The sequence below is a fragment of the Colobus angolensis genome, unplaced genomic scaffold (assembly GCF_000951035.1).
Source record: "Colobus angolensis palliatus isolate OR3802 unplaced genomic scaffold, Cang.pa_1.0 Scaffold22, whole genome shotgun sequence".
NCBI lineage: Eukaryota > Metazoa > Chordata > Mammalia > Primates > Cercopithecidae > Colobus > Colobus angolensis.
Window position 1 is genome coordinate 3,562,490 of NW_012115377.1, and position 18,827 is coordinate 3,581,316.

The window sequence follows — 18,827 nt, forward strand, 5'->3', positions numbered from 1 at the left end:
GGACGGTTTAGAGAGAGAAGCCTCAGAAAGGCCGAGTGCCACCCACCTGACCGACCGGGACGAGATGAGACCATAAAAGGTTTCTTCCACACTGGAATTCAGCTGGCGCCCACCTGGCTTCCCCTGCCCTTCCCCCACGAAACTCTGCAGTGAGCCATAGCCCGAGATGCAAAGCCTGGCATAGCCAAGGGCAGGAGTAGCCCCAGCTGCCCTCAGGAGGGTTGAGGAGGTGGGCAGCTGCAGCCTACACAGACACTCCACCCAGCGGCCGCCCCAACAGCCGTCGGCGAAGCTCTCAGGGCTTCAGGCCGAGCAGTCCTGGGACCCTGCCATCACTTGGCAGAACAGGAGAGGACCAGGCAGGGTCTCTGGCCTCAAGATGAACAGGACAAAGAGCCCACGATCATGGGCTTATTCCTGAAATCCTAGGGAAGCGGCAGTGCGCAGCGAGGGGTGTGCAGAGAGCTCAAAGAGGAAGATGCCAAGGGAGCGAGTTCAGGTACGGAAGGCCCAGCCCAGTGGAGGGAGGGCGCCGGGAGGGGCCAGACCTACCACAGCTGGGCCCGGCGCTACCATGCGACTGGGCCTTCCGCCTCACTAACCTTGGAGCCGTGGGATGGTTTGGTCTTCTTGGGGTCAGAGAAGGCAGAGAGTGGAATTGTGGGTAACATGGGGTAGTCGGGACTGGGCCTGGACACCGTGTCTGCTCCTTCGGGCATTACCATCACCTAGTGACAGAGAAGAGACAGTCATTATCGATGGGCAGGGGGCAGGGGGCCACACGGGCCGGGCTGAAGGTGGTGGGGCTTCCCTCTGCAGGAGGGAGAAGGGAGAGCCTCAGCGCTTCCCCGAAAGAGTCCCAGGCACTTCCCTGCTGGGGACTGGGTGCTGAGCACACAGATGAAGCAGGCATGGGTGGGGAGCGAAGAAAAGCCCAGGGTCCCAGGATGGCTGGGCCCAGATGGGGCCACGCGGCCTTCCGGGAACAGCGGACCGGAGGGCTGGCCCAAGAAGACTTGCGGAGCACACTGAGAATCATGAGAAGGCAGCTGTGGCCGAAGCCTGACCTGCACGCTGAGGTTTAGGGGGAACAGCTAAGAAGTGTGAGAGGCCAGCCAGACGCCCGCAACAGGCAGGGAGCAACTTCCCGGGGTGCACACGGGTGCAACTCCAGTGGGTCCCGCATGCCCAGGGGAATGAGCCGTCCTTGGTGTGCGGTGACGGCAGCTGACCCGAACAGGGCAAGAGCACCCAGGCTGAGGCCGAGACCGAGGCAGACGACCTGTGCCTACCAAGGGGGCTCTCTGCAAAGCAGGCCCGAATGAGCCCGCGAGCCCGCAGCATGGGGCACCTGCTCCTGCGCTCCGTCAGAGGCTATGGATGACGAAAGTTCTGGGGTCCTTCCAGGAGGGCTCCCAGGAAACACCTGCTGTGCAGGGGGAAGCTCAGAGCAAGGTCTTGAAATACCAACACTGCAAGTTTAGGGTCACCACCGCCACAGAGAAAAGCCTCCCAGACGGCCGCAAGAGAGAACAAAAGAAGAAAACACACTTCAGAAAAAAAAAGTATTGAAGTTGGTAGAAGAAGCACCGCTAACAGCCTTGAGCACCTGCGGTTCCCAGCCAGCCAAGCCTTTCATCTGAAGACGCTGACGTCATGCGGCCATGGGGACACAGGCTGAAAAGAGGGCCATGGGCCCCCAGGGTCCCCACTCTGAGCTGCTTCTCAGAGCCTTCTGACCGTGATAGCTCAGCACCGACAGCACGCTGCCCCAGCCATCCCTGAAAACACGCCACGGGAGGCCCTCCGCGCTCTGGGGCACGCACACTTCACAGGCTCACGGAGGAGCCACCGAAGGCCGCCATGCACAGACGGGCTTGCCAGGAGGCTGAGCCCCATTCCCGCTCAGGCCCAATCCTTTGACTCTCACGGTAATCTACCTTCTTTCCCCTCAAAACAATGCCCTAGACTGACTGACTATTTCAGGATCACGCAGTGTCTCGCTCTAGCACAGACCTTTGAGAAAAAGGAACTGGGAACTAACTGAATGCACAGATGACTCCCACCTCCTACAAGGCACTGCCAGGAGGACCAGGCTCCCCGACGGAAACAAGGACCCTCAGCCACGGGGGCAGAGATAAGACACGGTCCTAAGGGGCACAAGGCTGGAACGGCGGAAAGTCCTACCCTCTCTCCCTTGAACTACCGATCTCCAAGTGACCCCCAGTGAGAGGAGCAGAGAAAGCAGCGCTCGCTGACACAGAAACCAGCCCCTCCTCCCGGGTCTCCCAGCACCGACAGCTCCGCGGCAGGGGCTGGGGTCACCTGCTGCTAGACGGCCACTGCCTGGTCCTGGGCAGCCCCAAGAGGAGCCTCCGCCACTGAGACCTCCGGCTGCTGCTAAGGCTGAGAGCCCCACTCAGCCATCAGCCCAGGGCAAGCCCCGGAGGCCTGGAAAGTTCCTGCCCAGCCAGCCAGCTCCCGGGGCAGCCCACCCTCAGAGGGCAGAGCGCCCAGCGCCTGGGGCAGAGACCCCCCACGGCGCCTGCTGCAGCCTGCGTGCCTCTCTGTGGAGCCAGCGCTCCCTCCTCCTGATGGGCCCTTCCTCCCAACCTCGCCCCACGCCTCCTCCCCGCCCCTGGCTTTTATGTGTTGAGACGATGCCCTCAGAGCCTTCATTGCTGCGGAGGAAAGGAAGCTGCCTCCCACAGGGAGTGAGGTCCTGGCTGCAGCCCAGAGAGGCCCAGGGAATGCCACTTCCCAAAGCCACGCCACCACGGAACCCCCGGGGAACGCCCAAAAACCCCTACTGCAAACGCGGTGAAAATACCTGGCCATGAAAGAAGGTGGAAAAGCGGAGCCAGGAGGGCGCTGGGACCCAGCCCCCACACCCTCGGGCCACCCAGCACTCAGCCACGCCGTCCACAGAGACCCACGCTGTCCACAGAGATCCACACCATCCACACAGACCCATGCTGTCCACACAGACCCACGCCGGCACCACCCTCCGCAGATCAGAACCACAAGCGGGACTCTACAAGGATAGCAGCAGGATGCACTCAAGCTTCTACATGGACAGACGCCTCCTTCCTCTCAGGAAAACGACGGCCACCAAGGATCTCTGACTGTGCCCCAGGAGGAGGAAGGGGGACTCCTCAGCCCAACACCCACAGCCATGGTGCCCCCAATTCACCGAAGAGGCGGCCCACCCCACCCACATACCCAACACGTCACATATGCCACATACACACCCATGACACATTCACACACTCCCAACACACGTCACACCATATATGCGTGACACACCACACACACGTCCCACAAGTGACACGACACACATGCCATGCACACACCATACATGACACACCAGACAGCATATGTACATACCACACGACACACATATACACATGCCACACACACCACATGCCCCACGTGTGACACCACTCACCCCATACATGCCACACATGCCACACACTGTACACGACACACCCCACACATGTACAACCACACCCCACACATGTATGTATCACACCCCACATATGTACCACACTCCACACATGTACATATCACACCCCACACATGTGCATACCACACCCATATACAACCACACCCCACACATGAACATATCACACCCCACACATGTACATGACACACCCCACATGTACACACGACACATCCCCCACACCACACACTGCACACGTACATACCATAAACACCACACACACATACACATGACACACCACACACAGCACACGTACATACCATAAACACCACACACACATACACATGACACACCACACACTGCACACGTACATACCATAAACACCACACATACATACACACGACACACCACACACTGCACACGACACACAACACGCCACCCCAGCCCACTCCATCACAGGCTCAGGCCAGCACCCAGGCAAAGGGTCTGTGGCCCTGGGCCCTGAGCCCTGAAGGTGGCATTGCTGTCCTGTGACCAGGCCTCAGCCTGCACGTCCCTCCCTCTATGCACCCCTCCTCCATAACCACACCAGCACCTGCGCCCACCCTGTTGCCAAGAGCCCTCGTGGGGAGCTCTGCCCCCACATAGGGTCCGGAGGGCTCAACTCCAGCCACCGCATGGGGGTCCCGGCCACACGACTCCTGGAGAGCCCTGGCCCCAGAGCTGGCACTGTCGTCTGGCCTCCCGAAGTCAGAGGTGATGGCGATGCGCATGGCAGGGGCCCTGTGCGGAGGCCCTGCCCGGCTAGTTACAAGCCAGCTCCAGGCCCAGCCACGCGGTCAGACCGGCCTCGCGCCCATCCCTTCCCGGCACTTCCTGCAGGAAGGTGTTAATTACCCACGGCTACCCAGAAGCACAGGGTGACCAGCAACGAGTCACCTGCAGCGACCACGCCCCGGCACAGGTTGCGGAGCTCCCAGGTCCCCTCCAGCTCTGTTGGGCGCTGCCGTGTGACCTGTGCCTCGGGTCTCGGCCCCCAGCACCGACACCTCTGGCTGGGCACAGGAGGCCACAGCAGAGCGGCCTCAGCAGGGCGGCCCCTTGGCGGGCAGGGGCGGGGCACACTCACCCCGCCGGCCCGCAGGAGCTTGTACCGGAACTCCGTGGTGGGGTTGTTGAAGGTGAGCTTCTCGCAGCGCAGGTGGTTCACGGGCGGGTTGCCTTCCAGGTTCAGGAACAGGTCGTAGGTGAAGCAGACCTTCCTCGGCTCCTCCTGGAACAGAGAAAACAAGAAAGTCCACATCAGAGGGTGGTCGTGGGGCAGGGACAGAGCTTCTCATTGGCCCTGGTCCTCCTCTCTCCCTCACCAGGCCTCCGCTCCCCTCCCTCCAATTTGCGCCCACTTCTCTCTCGGGGCACCTCCTGCCCTGCCCTTATTCAAAATCGAACAACTTACTAAGTGCAGCTAACTGGATCTTGCAGGCCCCACGGCAGAAACAAAGCTCATTCATAGCCATGCTCTCGGACGGTTACAGGAAACACGTACCCCCTTCAACCCTTGCAGCACCACTAACAGACAGGGAAACCGAGGCGCAAAGACACCAACTAACGCATGGCAGCGCTGAGACCTGCCCCAGGCCTCCGGGGCCCACGATCTCACCACCTCCACTCCCTGCTTCCTTTGCAGCCACGGCCAAGCCCAACAGATGCGCGACGCAGGATGCAGACTCAAACGATAGAGCAGCGCCCAGAGGGGGCAAAAGTACAAGGTCACGATCCAGTTTCCAGGAGGCTCTGTCCACTTTGGGTGCCGCCCCGCACCCTCACCAGCCCAGAAGACAGGGACGCTCTGGCATGGGGCAGCGCTGATGAATCTTCCACACGAGGGTGTGAGGAGCTCATGGGACGGCCGGGAAAAGGGCTGTGAGTGCGAGGCTGTGATGAACACAGAAAAGGCCGGGAGGGCTCAGGGCAGGCAGGCTTGCCGGAAGGAGCTGTCTGCCCGGGATCCCATGGAGGCCCAGCAGCATGTGCAGAGGCTGCGTTTCTGTGAACCTGGAAATTTCGAAGCAAGACAATTTTATCTGCTTTTCCTTAAGAACCTCGCCCCATCCCAAATGATGTAAGCCACAGGTCCCAGTAAACGGAGACGTGCTCCTGGGAGCAGGGACGTCAGGTTGGTAAGAAAATGGAGTGGACAGGGAGTGTGGGAGAACAGCACCATGACAAGCCCGAATGTCACATGGAGGAAGGGAAGTTTTCATAGAAACAACGTGTACGGGTTGGGCACGGTGGCTCACGCCTGTAATCCAGAACTCTGGGAGGTTAAGGCAGATTGATCACTTGAGGTCAGGAGTTTGAGACCAGCCTGGGCTACATGGCAGAACCCTGTCTCCACTAAAAATGCAAAAATTAGCCGGGCATGGTGGCAGGAGCCTGTAATCCCAGCTACTCGGGAGACTGAGGCAGGAGAATCACTTGAATCCGGTAGGCAGAGGTTGCAGTGAGCCAAGATTGCACCACTGCACTCCAGCCTGGGCGACAGAGAAAGACTGTCTGAAAAACAAACAAGCAAACATGCAGGCTCACGTTCTCACATTAATGGGCAGCTGGTGCTTGATAAGGGTGACGAGACCACTCAGTGGGGACTGAGGAGTCTCTTCAACCAATGGTGCTGGGACAACTGGATACCCACCCGTGGGAGAATGGAGGTGGCCCTACTTCACCCACACACAGGAAACAACTCAAAATGGATCAGAGACCTGGACAGAAGCACTAACGCCACACAGCTCTCAAGAAAATACAGGTCTCAATCACGACACTGCATTAGACAATTGTTTCTTACAATATGACACCAAAAGCACAGGCAACTAAAGAAAAATAGATCATGTGACCTTCAGAAACGTTTCAGAATTTTGGCCCAGGCATCGTGGTTTATGCCTGTAATCCCAGCACTTTGGGAGGCCGAGGCAAATGCAGAGACACGGGTGAGTGGGTACCGGGGGCGGGTGGGAGGTGCAGGAGTGGCTCTAACAGGCAAAGGGTTTCTTTTGGAGGTGATGAAAATATGCTGGAATTAAAAATTTGTGAGGATTGCACAACACTGTGAATATACTAAAACCACCAAATCTGCACAGTTTAAAAGGCTGAATTTTATGGTAGGTGAATTACAACGCACTTTGTTAAAATGCAGTCCACCGGCATAAAAATAACTAAGAGTATGGGCGTTCCGTGAAGGCTTCTGAGTTGGGGAACACTGCTCAGAAGCTCGAGACGTCACACTGGCTCAGTCAGCAGTGGGGACGCAGGGCAGAGCTCCAGGCCCGGGGTCCTCTGCACCCTCTTTATTCTCAGCCCTTTCCCCAGCAGCCTAACCTCGCAGGTGCATGACCACATCCTCAGTCCTGGCAAGAGGGGACAGACCGAGGGGCTTAAGGTGCTGCAGCAGGCCATCTCTCCCCAGCCTGCCTGCAGTGCCAGACGGTTTGCACAGGCGGCACCAGACTCTGCAAGCTCTGGGGACAGGTGCCTCCTGGGAGTCGGGGACTAGCTAGCAACACAGGTGGCAAAGGCAGCTCCTGCGGCCGCCCACGAGTCCCAGGTGCACCTGCATGGGAAGCAGCCTCCAGAACCACAAGTCCGGTCAGGGCAGACAAGTGAACAGGTTCCCAATCCAAGGCCAGCTGGCGTGGCTGACAGTGACCTTGCGTGGGGAAAGCCCCGATCTCAGAGGAGTGGGTCTCTGTCCCAGCCCCAGGCGGGGAGGCGTGACCTGTCTGGGCCAGGCTAGGGCTCCCTCCCCTTGTCTGAGGGGACACGTGACTTAGGCTTGGGTAAGGAGACGGAAGGGAGGGCAGCCTAGGGAGGGCTTTCCTTCCCAAGTCATAAACAAAACTGCAGGGACACAGTTTCTCGCCACCTCTCTTTGTCCTGCCAAAACTCGAGAGGTGGTGCCTGTGGAGGCGGCTTCCTCCACAGGACTATGTGGAGGGATGCCAGGCCCTGGCACCTCCTGCCTTCATGTCCTGTAAGAAGACCAGCCCTTACAAGAAGCCCCACTACACACTTGGTCCGAGCAACTGGACGTATCCCTAACCGACACGCCCCTCTCCAAGTCCACACTTCCCCGACACGCCCCCTCCAAGTCCACACGTCCCCTACGCAGCTCTCCTTAAGGACTCAAATGTGGCCGCGTGCCCCTCCTCTGTGCCCCTTGCCTTTACAGAGACATTTGTCCCAGGGGGTGTGGGTCCCTGCCAAACTGGGAACCTGGGACTATGAGGACTCCTCTCCTGTCTTCCCCCGAGGTGTGCAGCTGGCCCAGTTCCAAGCGAGCCACGGAAGTGAGATGCTAGGGCAGACTGGAGGGGGGATGGTCTAGCAGCAGGGGTGGGAGGGGCTGGGAAGGCTCCCTGGGGGCTGTGGTGGGGTTGAAGGATGGCCAGGAGCCAGTCAGCTCAAGAAGGCTAAGAGGTGGATGGGTGCCCAGGCTGGACCGCCAGGAGCATGCACAGCCTCACACAGGAAACAGTGGCACAGGCTGCGGTGTCCTCGTGGGACCCCGAGGCTCCAGCGTGGCTGCGGTGGAGAGTGGTGGTGGTGCTGCCCCTGAGGAGGGGAGCCCTGTCCGGAGGTGGAGAAAGGTTTCAGCTCAGGAACAACAGTCACATCCAGAAAGACCAAGCCTCCAGATTCAGGCCCCCAAGACAGGGACACGCGAGTCAGAGGACGACCCTGAGTGCCACTGCATGGCCAAAAGCAGCAAAAACCAGATGGTACCAAGCTCTGCGGGACACATGGTCCTGACTCTTCACCAAATAAATCGCAAAGCAAAAAAAGACTGCGTGAATGAAAGGGGGGCGGGACAATCTAGAAACAACGAATCACAGCGTGTGGATCTCACCAACATCCTGATTCAAACAAACAAACAAAAAAAACAGGACTTTAAACACTGGCATATTGAGAGACTAAGGGATTATAATCATCAATTAATATAACCAAGTAATATGGTAACATAAGAGATGACTAATTCATGGGTGTGGTCCTGGTAGCACTGTCTTGTTTTAGAGGCCTCTTTTGAAATATTGACACATGAAATGAGGACGTCTGGGATTTGCCCCAGAATGACCGAGAGGGCAGCGCCGGCTGGAACGGGCTTGGCTGTACAGGGACCACCTTTGGGTGGGTGGCAGCTACGAGAGTTTGTTGCATCTGCCTCTGTAAATGCTTCAAACTCTCCCTGGTAACTTCTGAGTGGATGCCAGGCAGCAAGGCTGTGCAGAGGGTGAACGTGCCTGGGGGAGCATCCTCGTGCAGAAAGCCTGGGGCCTAAGGGACACCAGCGGGAGCCTGGCCGCGGTCCTGCCTCCTAGGCCTCAGGTTCTTCACAGGCAGCTTGGGAGAGTCTGCCGCAGTGCCACAGCCACAGCCCACAGCACCCTATCGTCCACAGGAGCCGTCAGCGCCCCCACAAAGCAGCCTGGGCTAACAAGGGCACCTGGGGAGGCGCAGCCAGACGGTACCAAAGCACTGGGATGCCGCAGGGACACTCCCCAGCTCTGCCCACTGCCTGGCACGGGGCACCCTGGGGCTCAGAACCGGGTCCTCTCCTCTCCACCCACGCTCCTGGCCACAGCTGTGCACCCGGGCTGCGCACCCCTGCTGCACAGCGAGTCCAAGCTCCTCGGCCAGCCCCTCTCTCCTGGACCACCTGCCTCCTAACCGTCACCCGCTTCTACCACAGCTCCCTTTCAGGCCACGGTATCTCCATGCGCCCAGCCCACCAACGGCCTCAATGAGCCTGGAGGAGGTGCCACATCCTCGGTGCAGCCAGAGCGACATGCTGCCTTCTTCCAAGCCTCCTCCACCCAGCTCACCCCTTCCTGACTCCCGCCTGCCCCTACCCCAGCTTGTTGCTGTCCCCAAGCACAGAGCACAGCTCACTCTCTGCCAGCTCTCCTCGCAGTCCGAAGCACGTCTGTCTTCTGTCCCAGCACCCTGCTGACCCATGAACACCACACACAATGGGACCGTCCTGTTTTGTTCCTGATGGGCCTGGTGCTGGGCTAGCACGGTGTCTGCTGAACGTCCCTAGATACTCATGTATCCACCAAAAATGCCACAGGCGCCTACCATAAGATCCCGGCAGGGATCACGAGAGAGGAGAGGTCTCTAATCTTACGGACAGTCAGGCTACAAAGGCGAAACAGCCACGCGGCAGTGACACCGGTGTGACACCAACTGCACCGTGTCAGTGTCTGCAGAGCGCTGACAGTGACCAGGCACTTTCTAAGCACTCAGCGGATACAAATGCTTCATAGCCCCAAACCCAGGTGCTCCTGGTGTCCCCCCATCACAGATGAAGATGCTGAATCGGGGATCTGGGCAGCAGCAGAGCCAGGCACCCCAGCAGAGGTTCTCTGGAAGCCCCAGGTCTTGGAGAGGTTCCTGTTGCCCACACAAACCAAACAGGGAAGGCAGCCACAACAAGGAGATCCGGCATGTTCACGACTGCAGAGAGGGCAGCACCGGAAAGCAGGGAGGACGCCCCCCGCTGGCAAGGTAGAGGTCATGCCCCGAAGTACCCTGCGGTCAGCATCCTGGGATCGAGATTGGCTGCTGGAAGCTGCCAGTGAGTCGCAGGCACTGGGAATGACTAAACAGCACGCCCTCTATGTGAGACCTGGGCCTACAAAGCTTAGGAGCACCCCAGGGGGCTGCGAACCCCTTCTTGGCTACCCCCGGAAACCAGCCTTCTAGGGGATGTTGGGACGGCAGCACCTTCATGCCCCTGAGGCCTGGCAGCAGGTTCCGTGAGCACTGGCAAAGTCGAAGGTGGCTGGCCAAGCAGCCCAGGTGTGACACCCTTAGCAACTCCAGCCGAACTGCACTGTGACCCACTAATGGCAGGAGCCTCCTAGAGTCACGTGTTCCTGGGCCAGGTCACGAGCAGCTGCCCACTCCCAGGCTGCTGGCCACAAGCCAGCGTCTCTCTGGCCTCGGCAACTAAGATGCAGAGGAACTGGCCAAACAGGTGCCTGTGCCAAAGACCGCAGCATGCACCAGCCAGTGCCCGGGGTGGGGAGTCCAGGCAGCAAGCCCACCACGCCTGCCAGTGCTCCTTGGGATGAGGATCACAGGGCCGAGTGGCCAGGCTGGCCTTGGTACGAGGCACATCAAGGCAAAGGCCCTGTGACCAGCGGGCCACGCGTGGAGCGCCTGCTGGTGCCACCACCTCTGACAGGCCATACTCCCTCAGCCCCACACCCCACCTGGAGGACACCCAGCCTTCCCTCCCAATCCTGGGTGTGAGGGGAGAGCAACCAGCCCTCCTGCAAGGTCTTCCAGCTCCTGCCGACCTCTGCTGTCTCCTGGCCATCTCTTCCCTGCCAAGCTCGTCCAGCGGCTGCCCAGCATTCCCCTCTGAGGCCCCATGGTTCACAGACATATGCTGGGGTTTAAAAAAAACATTTTGGCCAGGCATGGTAGCTCACATCTGTAATCCCAGCATTTTGGGAGGCCGAGGTGGGTGGATCACGAGGTCAGGAGATCAAAACCATCCTGGCTAACATGGTGAAACCCCATCTCTACTAAAAATACAAAAAAAGAAAAAAAAAAAAAATTAGCCGGGCACGGTGGCAGGCACCTGTAGTCCCAGCTACTTGGGAGGCTGAGGTAGGAGAATGGCGTGAACCCGGGAGATGGAGCTTGCAGTGAGCCAAGAAAGCGCCATTGCATTCCAACCTGGGCGAAAGAGTGAGACTCCGTCTCAAAAAAAAAAAAGAAAGGAGATTAAGGGCATGGTGGCTCACACCTGTAATCCCAGCACTTTGGGAGGCGGAGGCGGTGGATCACCTGAAGTCAGGAGTTCGAGACCAGCCTGGCTAACATGGCGAAACCTCGTCTCTACTAAAAATACAAAAAAAAAAAAAAAAAAAAATTAGCCGGGCACGGTGGCAGGCACCTGTAGTCCCAGCTACTTGGGAGGCTGAGGTAGGAGAATGGCGGGAACCCGGGAGGCGGAGCGTGCAGTGAGCCGAGATCGCGCCACTGCACTCCAGCCTGGGTGACAGAGCAAGACTCCATCTCAAAATAATAATAATAATAATAATAATAATAATAATTTGAAGGGAGGAAAAAAGAAGTGGTGGTGGCTTGGGGGAGGTAGGGTGACGGGGAGGGGAAGAGAGAGAGAGAAAGTGGAAAAGAGATGGAGGGAAGAAAATGGTTTAAAGACGCTTAAGAGACAAAGCAATCAAGAAAAATGCTTGGGCCTGGCACAATGGCTCATGCCTGCAATCCCGGCACTTTGGGAGGCTGAACTGGGAGGATCGCTTTGAGGTTGGAAGTTCGAGACCAGCCTGGTCCACACAGTGAAATCTCATCTCCACAAAAAAAAAAAAAAAATTTTTTTAATTAGCTGAGTGTGGTGATGCACCTGTAGCACCTGCTACTCAGGAGGCTGAGGCAGGAGGATCCCTTAAGCCCAGGAGTTGGAGGCTGCAGTGAGCTATGATCAGATCACTGCACGCAACCTGGGTGAGAGCAAGACCCTGACTTAAAGACGGAAAGAGAGAGGGAAGCTCCAACCTTACTTGAATCCCGACGTGAACACGTAATTTTAAAAGATATATGTTCACACGCACAGAGCCTCCCTCGGTTTTTGCAGGCTCTAGAGGGCTGACTGTGTGTGTGAGAGATGACAGGGGAAACTGATGGTACTGGGCATGTGATAAAGTTAAAGAATTACTAATTTACTAATTTCTAGCCAGAATGATATTGTGGTTAGGGTTTTTGCTTTGTTTTAAGAATCTTATCTCTCACAGGCACAGCAGGAAATATTAACAGATCAGAAGACGTGATGTCTAGGGCCTGATTCAAAACAACCCTAGGGAGGAGAGAGGTGAAAGCACCCCTTGCAGGCTGGCGGCGGTGGGAGCCAGAGGTGGGGGGCGGCTGCTCTGCCATTCTCTCTGCTTCTGTGTATGCTTTTTAAGTCGTCTATATTAGAAAGAAGAATTAAATAGATATGCTTGGCTCTGCCCCCAGCCTGCCTCACAGCTCTGAATTTGAATTCAACACCACCTGTGTCCCTACCACCCTGCCTCTGTCCTGGAACTGGGAAGACAGTGGGGAATCGGGCAAGTCCCCGCCATGGAACCCAGATGGAGCCCTCTGCCAGAGCCTTCTCTGGCCAGCAGGCAAATGCCTTGCTCTGCTTCGGGTGGCTACCTTGGCAGCAGGGAGCAAGCCCTGTGGGGATGCGCGCGGGGCCGCAGGCCTTACCCCACACCTTAGTCGGTCCACACCAACACTCCAGGAGGGCATCACTCTCTCGCCAGCTGCCAGGAGAGGAAGCTCAGGTTTCGTGGCATCTGGCCATTCACCGCGGCCTCACAGAACCAATAAATGCCAAACCCACAATCTCATGTCCACAGAGCCCTGCCCCTCCTCTGGACACAGCTGTAAGGCACTAGGCTCTCGCGCCCACCGGCCCACGGCAACCTGGAATGGGGCTGGCACACAGTCTGGCGAGAAAGCAAGGGAAGAGCAGAAATGTGGAAAAAAGATGTCCAAGAAAGAAACAACCCCATCCCTCAAATCCCACGTCCAGGATGAGACCCAACCGAAATAGCCACAGAGAGTGTAAATACATGTACAAGGGGGTCACTGAGGCACCCCTGCAGAGGGAGACCCTGAGCTGCCAAATGTCCCTCCCCCGCCCCCCAGAACAGTCAGGTAAACGGCAGCTGACACAAATGCCAGGACACACGACATGGACCGTAGCCAGAACCAGACGCGGTGGCCTGTGCTGACGCCGGAGGGCCACGGGCAGGGAGTTCAGAGGTGCGAGTCACACTCATGCCCACACACTCATACACACGTGCGTACACACACCCACACTTACCCACATGCACACGCACACACCCACACTCACCTGCCCTTATACCCGTGTACAGACACACCCACCCACACACCCACGTACACACACCCATGTGCACACTCATACACGTCCATAGTCACCCCTCACCTACCTGTGTACAAACACACACAAACACACCCGTGTACACACAAACACCCACCACCCACACTCATGCACTCAGACTTACACACACAATTATGTACGTATACACACCCACTTACATCCACACACCTGTACGCACACACCCTCACACGCACACTCAGACTCACGCACGCAGAGAACTGTTTTGGAAGGACAAACATTGCTTATCATGGAGAGGATTTCAATTCTTTGTAAACTGCATATGTCACCTTGGCTTTGTCATCAAAAGAAAAAAATTTTTTTTAAGGCTTAGGTAAAACAGCACAATGTGGGCTGAAAACCTCTGACCAGGAGTCAGAGGATTCCTGGGTACTGAAGCGGCTCAGCACTGGCTCGCTGTGTGACCCTGGACGGGCTGCTGCACCTCTCTGAGCCTGAGAGAGAAACAGGAATCCAATGGGAAGGAAGCAGGAAGGCCGGTGGTGTCTCTGGCTGGGAGGACAGCCGGGGGGCATTAGCCCAGACCCCTCCCATGCCTGCCTGACTGCTCAGCCTGGAAGCCAAGGAGATCCCAGAGACCCAGCCCCCTCCCACAGGTGTGCTCAGGGCCTGCAGCCCTATGTGAAAGAGTGAAAGCCGGCCACCTACAGGCCTGCCTGGAAGGGGCTGGCCCTGGTCAGGGGAGGTGGGGGAGTTTTCTTCTTGTACCCTTGAACTTCGAACCCCACTGTGGAGCATGCTGCTGCCACTGGAAGGAGCCTGACAGATGCAGCAGGTGACACAGAGGGCGGGCTCCGAGCCGAGCTGGCCCCGGCACTCACCGTGCAGCCGGAGCAGGCGATGCTGCCCGTCTGTGCTCAGCATCCTCACCTGCAAAGTGGGAAAGGCAGAACCCAACCCATATACAGGTGCTCAAGAGCCACTCCTCATCACACACTGACCCAGAGACCCCCGGGACACATCGCCGGGACAAGAAAACAAACCACAAGACTGAGAGCACCACGGAACCTACAGCGCTCAGATTCAAAAGCACTGTGGGTGTGATGTCAGATGCAAAGGGAGAGACTGGACCCCACACTCAGCTACAAACCTCCCGAGAGAGCATGAGAATTCAGGGGCAAAGCGACGGAAAAGGCAGTTCCTACCCTGCATCCTTGTGCGCTTTGCATTTCCGATAATTGGAATCAATTCCTGCATCGATGAGCAATTAGAAACCAAAACGAGGAGGCAGAAAGGCAGACACCACGTTTTAAAACGCTCTCCATGGAAACAGACGTTTTTAGACTTAAAGTTGGCTTCTATTATCTGGAGGCCAAACTTACTGATTTCTCCTCAGTCTGACACCAGAAAGGGGAGAATGCAGCCTGCAACATAAACACGTGCAAAATGGCAGTTTGAAATCTAGACCATAACAAATGAAGACAGGAGGAGGTATCCCCAAGATGAGCCCATGAAAGTCGCCAGCCCGATGCTGCCAGGCCAAGAGCAGCTGAGCTGAGACCTGCGAGTGGTCAGTCCCGGGGCCTCCTGCCTCCCTCATGCCCAGTATGAGGACAGCCTCTCTCTACCCTGAACTGAGGCCGCTGGAACCCACAGCTCCCAGACCCCCGCCGCATCCCGAGAGCCCGTGTCCCCCAGGCCAGTGTCAGGCAGAGTCCAGCTGGAGGCAGGGTCTATTCAGGGCTCCATGGCGCCAGACTCCCGGCCCCCTCACTGGACAGCACCTTCCCTGCTCTGGGAGCCACAGGGCAGATGCCTTCGTCCTGCGGCCCTGTCTCTACAGGAGGCACAAACATCAGTCAGGAAAGATGGCCTCCGAGAAGCCGGGAAAGAATTTTATCAGGCACATGCCGAGATAGGAAATTTGGGGAACATAATGGGTGCTTTCGATGCCCAGCCAATTCTTCCAGCCCCTTCTCTAGGGACCCAGGAGAAGGCATTCTGGGCCTCTGGGCCGTCCCACCGTCCCAGCTTTGGAGGTCCTGGGGTGGCCGTGGCGGGCGCAGGGTTGCGCAGCACCTCCTCTCTCCCTGCAGCGGTGGGTGCCTTCTTTCTTTCCTTGCGCTTCTCTGCCCGGCTCCAGACCCGCCCTCTAGGAAACACAGATGCGTCTGGGGACCCACTTCAGGGAACAGAGGATGCTCCAGGGAAAGACAGACTGCCACAGCTGGCACGCATCCATGCGGCTTGTCACAACGCGGCAGCTCGGCCCTGCCCCGGGTCCCCGCACACAATGTGGCTTCTGTTCTGGCTCCCTCGGCAATCCACCAGCCAAGGCCTCCCCCTCGGCCACATCAACCGGCCGATTGTCCCTGGCGGAGCGCTCTATGGGCTCACCAGAGGGGCTGCCCGCCTCCTGAACTCTGCAAGGCCCTGGGAGCCTGGGAGCCAGGGAGGGCGTGCGAGGGTTGCTTGGCTTCTGCGCCAGTGGGTCAGGGGCAAGGGGAGAAAACAATGGGGGCCCAGAGGGGGCTCCCGGCCTCCCTGCCTCAAGACCTGCTCTCCCTAGTCTCAAACTAAGCGCATGCAGGGGCAGCCCAAGTGGAACCCGCACGGGGTAGCATTTGCGGCTGAGAGCCATCTCCACTCTACAGAGGGTGGCGGGTGCAGAGGGCACCAGGCTTGGTGTCCCTGGAACCTCCCCTGGCATGTGCGACTGCCTAGGGCCCCCCAACACAAGCCACCCAGGATGTGTCAGGAAGATGCCTCTGAGGGTCTTAAGGCTCTGAGGCCAGCGTGGTTTAACTGACTTTTAAAACTCTCCACATAAACCCGTGCACACTTCCTAATGACATGAAGCAAAACACCCTTCCTGTGCCCTCAGACATCTGCCTGTGGGACACCACGGCGGACTGGTGACGGCTGTGGCTCCCTGTCCAATGACAGCTTGTTGCAGGGGTTGGGGAGGAAGTCTAATATTAGTGGTAAATAACCACAATAAACTTCTTTTTCACACTTGGCCATTTCCAACACTGGACCGTCTCTCACAATCAGTGCGTACCCTTCGCGTTTCTTCTCCTGCTCTCAGGACGGGTTCCTTCAACTCAAGTCACGGGAGACTGAGACTGAAGGAAGAGGAATCTGGGGTCAGGGGCAGGGCAAGTTTTACCGCCCCAAACAGCCACACTCCCCTTTCCTGGCACCGTTCGTACCAGGTTCAATAGACACAAGTGCCCCGGCCGGCATCCCCTCATATGACAGCATCTACAGGGCACCTAGGGGGCCGTGAGCCGACGCCAGCCACAGGAGAGGACAGCGGACCACTGTCATCTCAGATGACCCCTCTCCCCATCTGAAAGCAGCTCTCTCCACCCTTCTCGGTTTTGCCAGGCACGCCAAGCCAGTAACGCAGGACTACGTGACAGCCAGCACTGGTGTGAAAGAGACAAAGGTGAGGGCTAAAAGGATTGCCAAGGAAAATTAAGTCACATCAAATGATGCCTCAGAGAAGAGCTCCTGAGTCCAGGTGCTGATCTTGGCTAATGCCTCAAAACAAAGCAAGACAACAAGCAACTGTGCTCAAGTCTGCTGGGAAGGTAAAGCAGGAACGTGGCTGGTCACCAAGCAGTAAAGCTGAAGGAGACCCTGAGAGCCGGTCCCAACCCGAGCAGGGCCGTGAATGTCAGTGGGGGCCCCCCATGAAGGCTTGGGGAGGCCAGCAGCCCTGGGGCCCGTGCCCCACCCAGGACCAGGGCATCGAAGCCCTCCAGGTCAGCCCTGCAGCCCCTCCCGAGGCCCTGACCCTGCCTCCTGACTCTAGGGCACAGACAAGCACTTCCTGTTTGGCAGCCATTGAATTACTTCTGGGAGAGACGGAGCCAGGTCTGCATTATAATGTCACTGACCTACTCCGGAACACAGGGGACAGGTGTGGGACAGGCACCTGGCTGGGGCTTCTGAAGCCACAGCCACAGAGCTTACACCCAAAGAGGCAGGTGAACCCGCAGGACTTGACTCCTTATGGAGGATCTAACGGCAAATGTCACCATGTCACCCCCAGCGGATGAGCGGCTCTGCCCACCCAGCTCACCTCCCTCACACTCGCTCCAGACCCCACTTCATCACCTGGACTCTGCCCTTCAAACAGCTGCCACTCCCCCTAGGAGGGACCACCCCATCCTCTCAGCCTCACTTAAGAAGTCAATCTCGCTTCTTAAGAGAACCTTCCTGACCCTTTCTAACTGGGTCCCCGTGACACACTCGTAGCACCCAGCACCTGGGCTTCCCGGAATTCATTCTGATGGGCACTTCCTCTCCCATGTGTCTGCTGTCTCTTGCCCTGTCAGTCTGTGAACTCCACAAGAGAGGGGAACGTGTTCACTTGGTCTTCACTGGGCGTGGACTTGGTAAATACCTGTCACATGAAGAAATCTATAAAACTCCAGCAAAAAATGGAAGTAAAAGCAATTCCTCCTCCTCACTGTAAACGCACACTTAAAAAAAAAACACCCTCATTTGCGAAGAATAAATGACAAGGGCCTCCCTTACTAGATACCCGCTACGCTTCAGCAGTCTCCCCCACCTCTCTCAACAGTGGGCCTGGTGCATGCTGCCAGCGGACAGTGAAAACAGAGGCATGGGCCTCAAGTGGCAAAGGGTTTCAGACACAAAACCAGAAGCACTTGCCAGAAAAACAACAGTAAGCCGTCCATCAAAATAAAAAACGTTTGCTAGACAAAAATATACTATTAAGAGAATGAGAAAATAAGCCACAGACTTGGAGAAAATATTTGCAACTCATACACCAGGTATAGGACTTGTATGCAGCGTATATACAGAACTCTTGAAACTCAACAAGAAAACAGCTAACCCAATTTTTTTAATGGCAGGGAGTGGCAAAATTCTGAACAGATACTTTACCAAAGAGAATGTATGGACTGCAAATAAGCACGTGAAAAGATGCTCATTACCGTCAGTCATCAGGGAGATGCAAATCAAAACCTAACCGGGCACCACTTCACACCCACTAGGACAGACGGCTATAATCAAAAAGGCAGAAAATCAGTTGCTGGTGAGGAAGCAGAAAAATCAGAACCCTCATACCCAGCTGGGGGGAATGTAAAATGGCACAGCTGCTGAAAAATAGTCTGGCAGTTACTCAAAAAGTTAAACAAAGAACGTGGCCAGGTTTGGTGGCTCACACCTATAATCCCAGCACTTTGGGAGGCTGAGGCAGGAGGATCACTTGAAGCTAGGGTTTCCAGCCCAGCCTGGGCAACATAGTGAGACTCTCTCAACAAAAAAATTTTAAAATCTTCCTTTCTCTTTTCTTTCCTTTTCCTTTTCTCTCTTTCTTTATTTTTATTTTATTTTATTTTATTTTTTTGAGACGGAGTCTCACTCTGTCACCCAGGCTGGAGTGCAGTGGCGTGATCTTGGCTC

General features: G+C 56.9%; 1 protein-coding gene across 1 annotated transcript in view; it reads right to left on the reverse strand.

Annotated features, from left to right (window-relative positions):
* The window catches only part of MLLT1 (myeloid/lymphoid or mixed-lineage leukemia (trithorax homolog, Drosophila); translocated to, 1), a 68,788-nt gene that overhangs the window by 15,992 nt on the left and 33,969 nt on the right, over window positions 1–18,827 (reverse strand). Inside the window, exons 6-7 of the mRNA XM_011943624.1 lie at window positions 4,572–4,715; window positions 603–728 (exon numbers count right to left, since the gene is read on the reverse strand). Coding sequence (XP_011799014.1) covers window positions 603–728; window positions 4,572–4,715 — 270 coding nt within the window. The remainder of the gene's footprint in view (window positions 1–602; window positions 729–4,571; window positions 4,716–18,827) is intronic.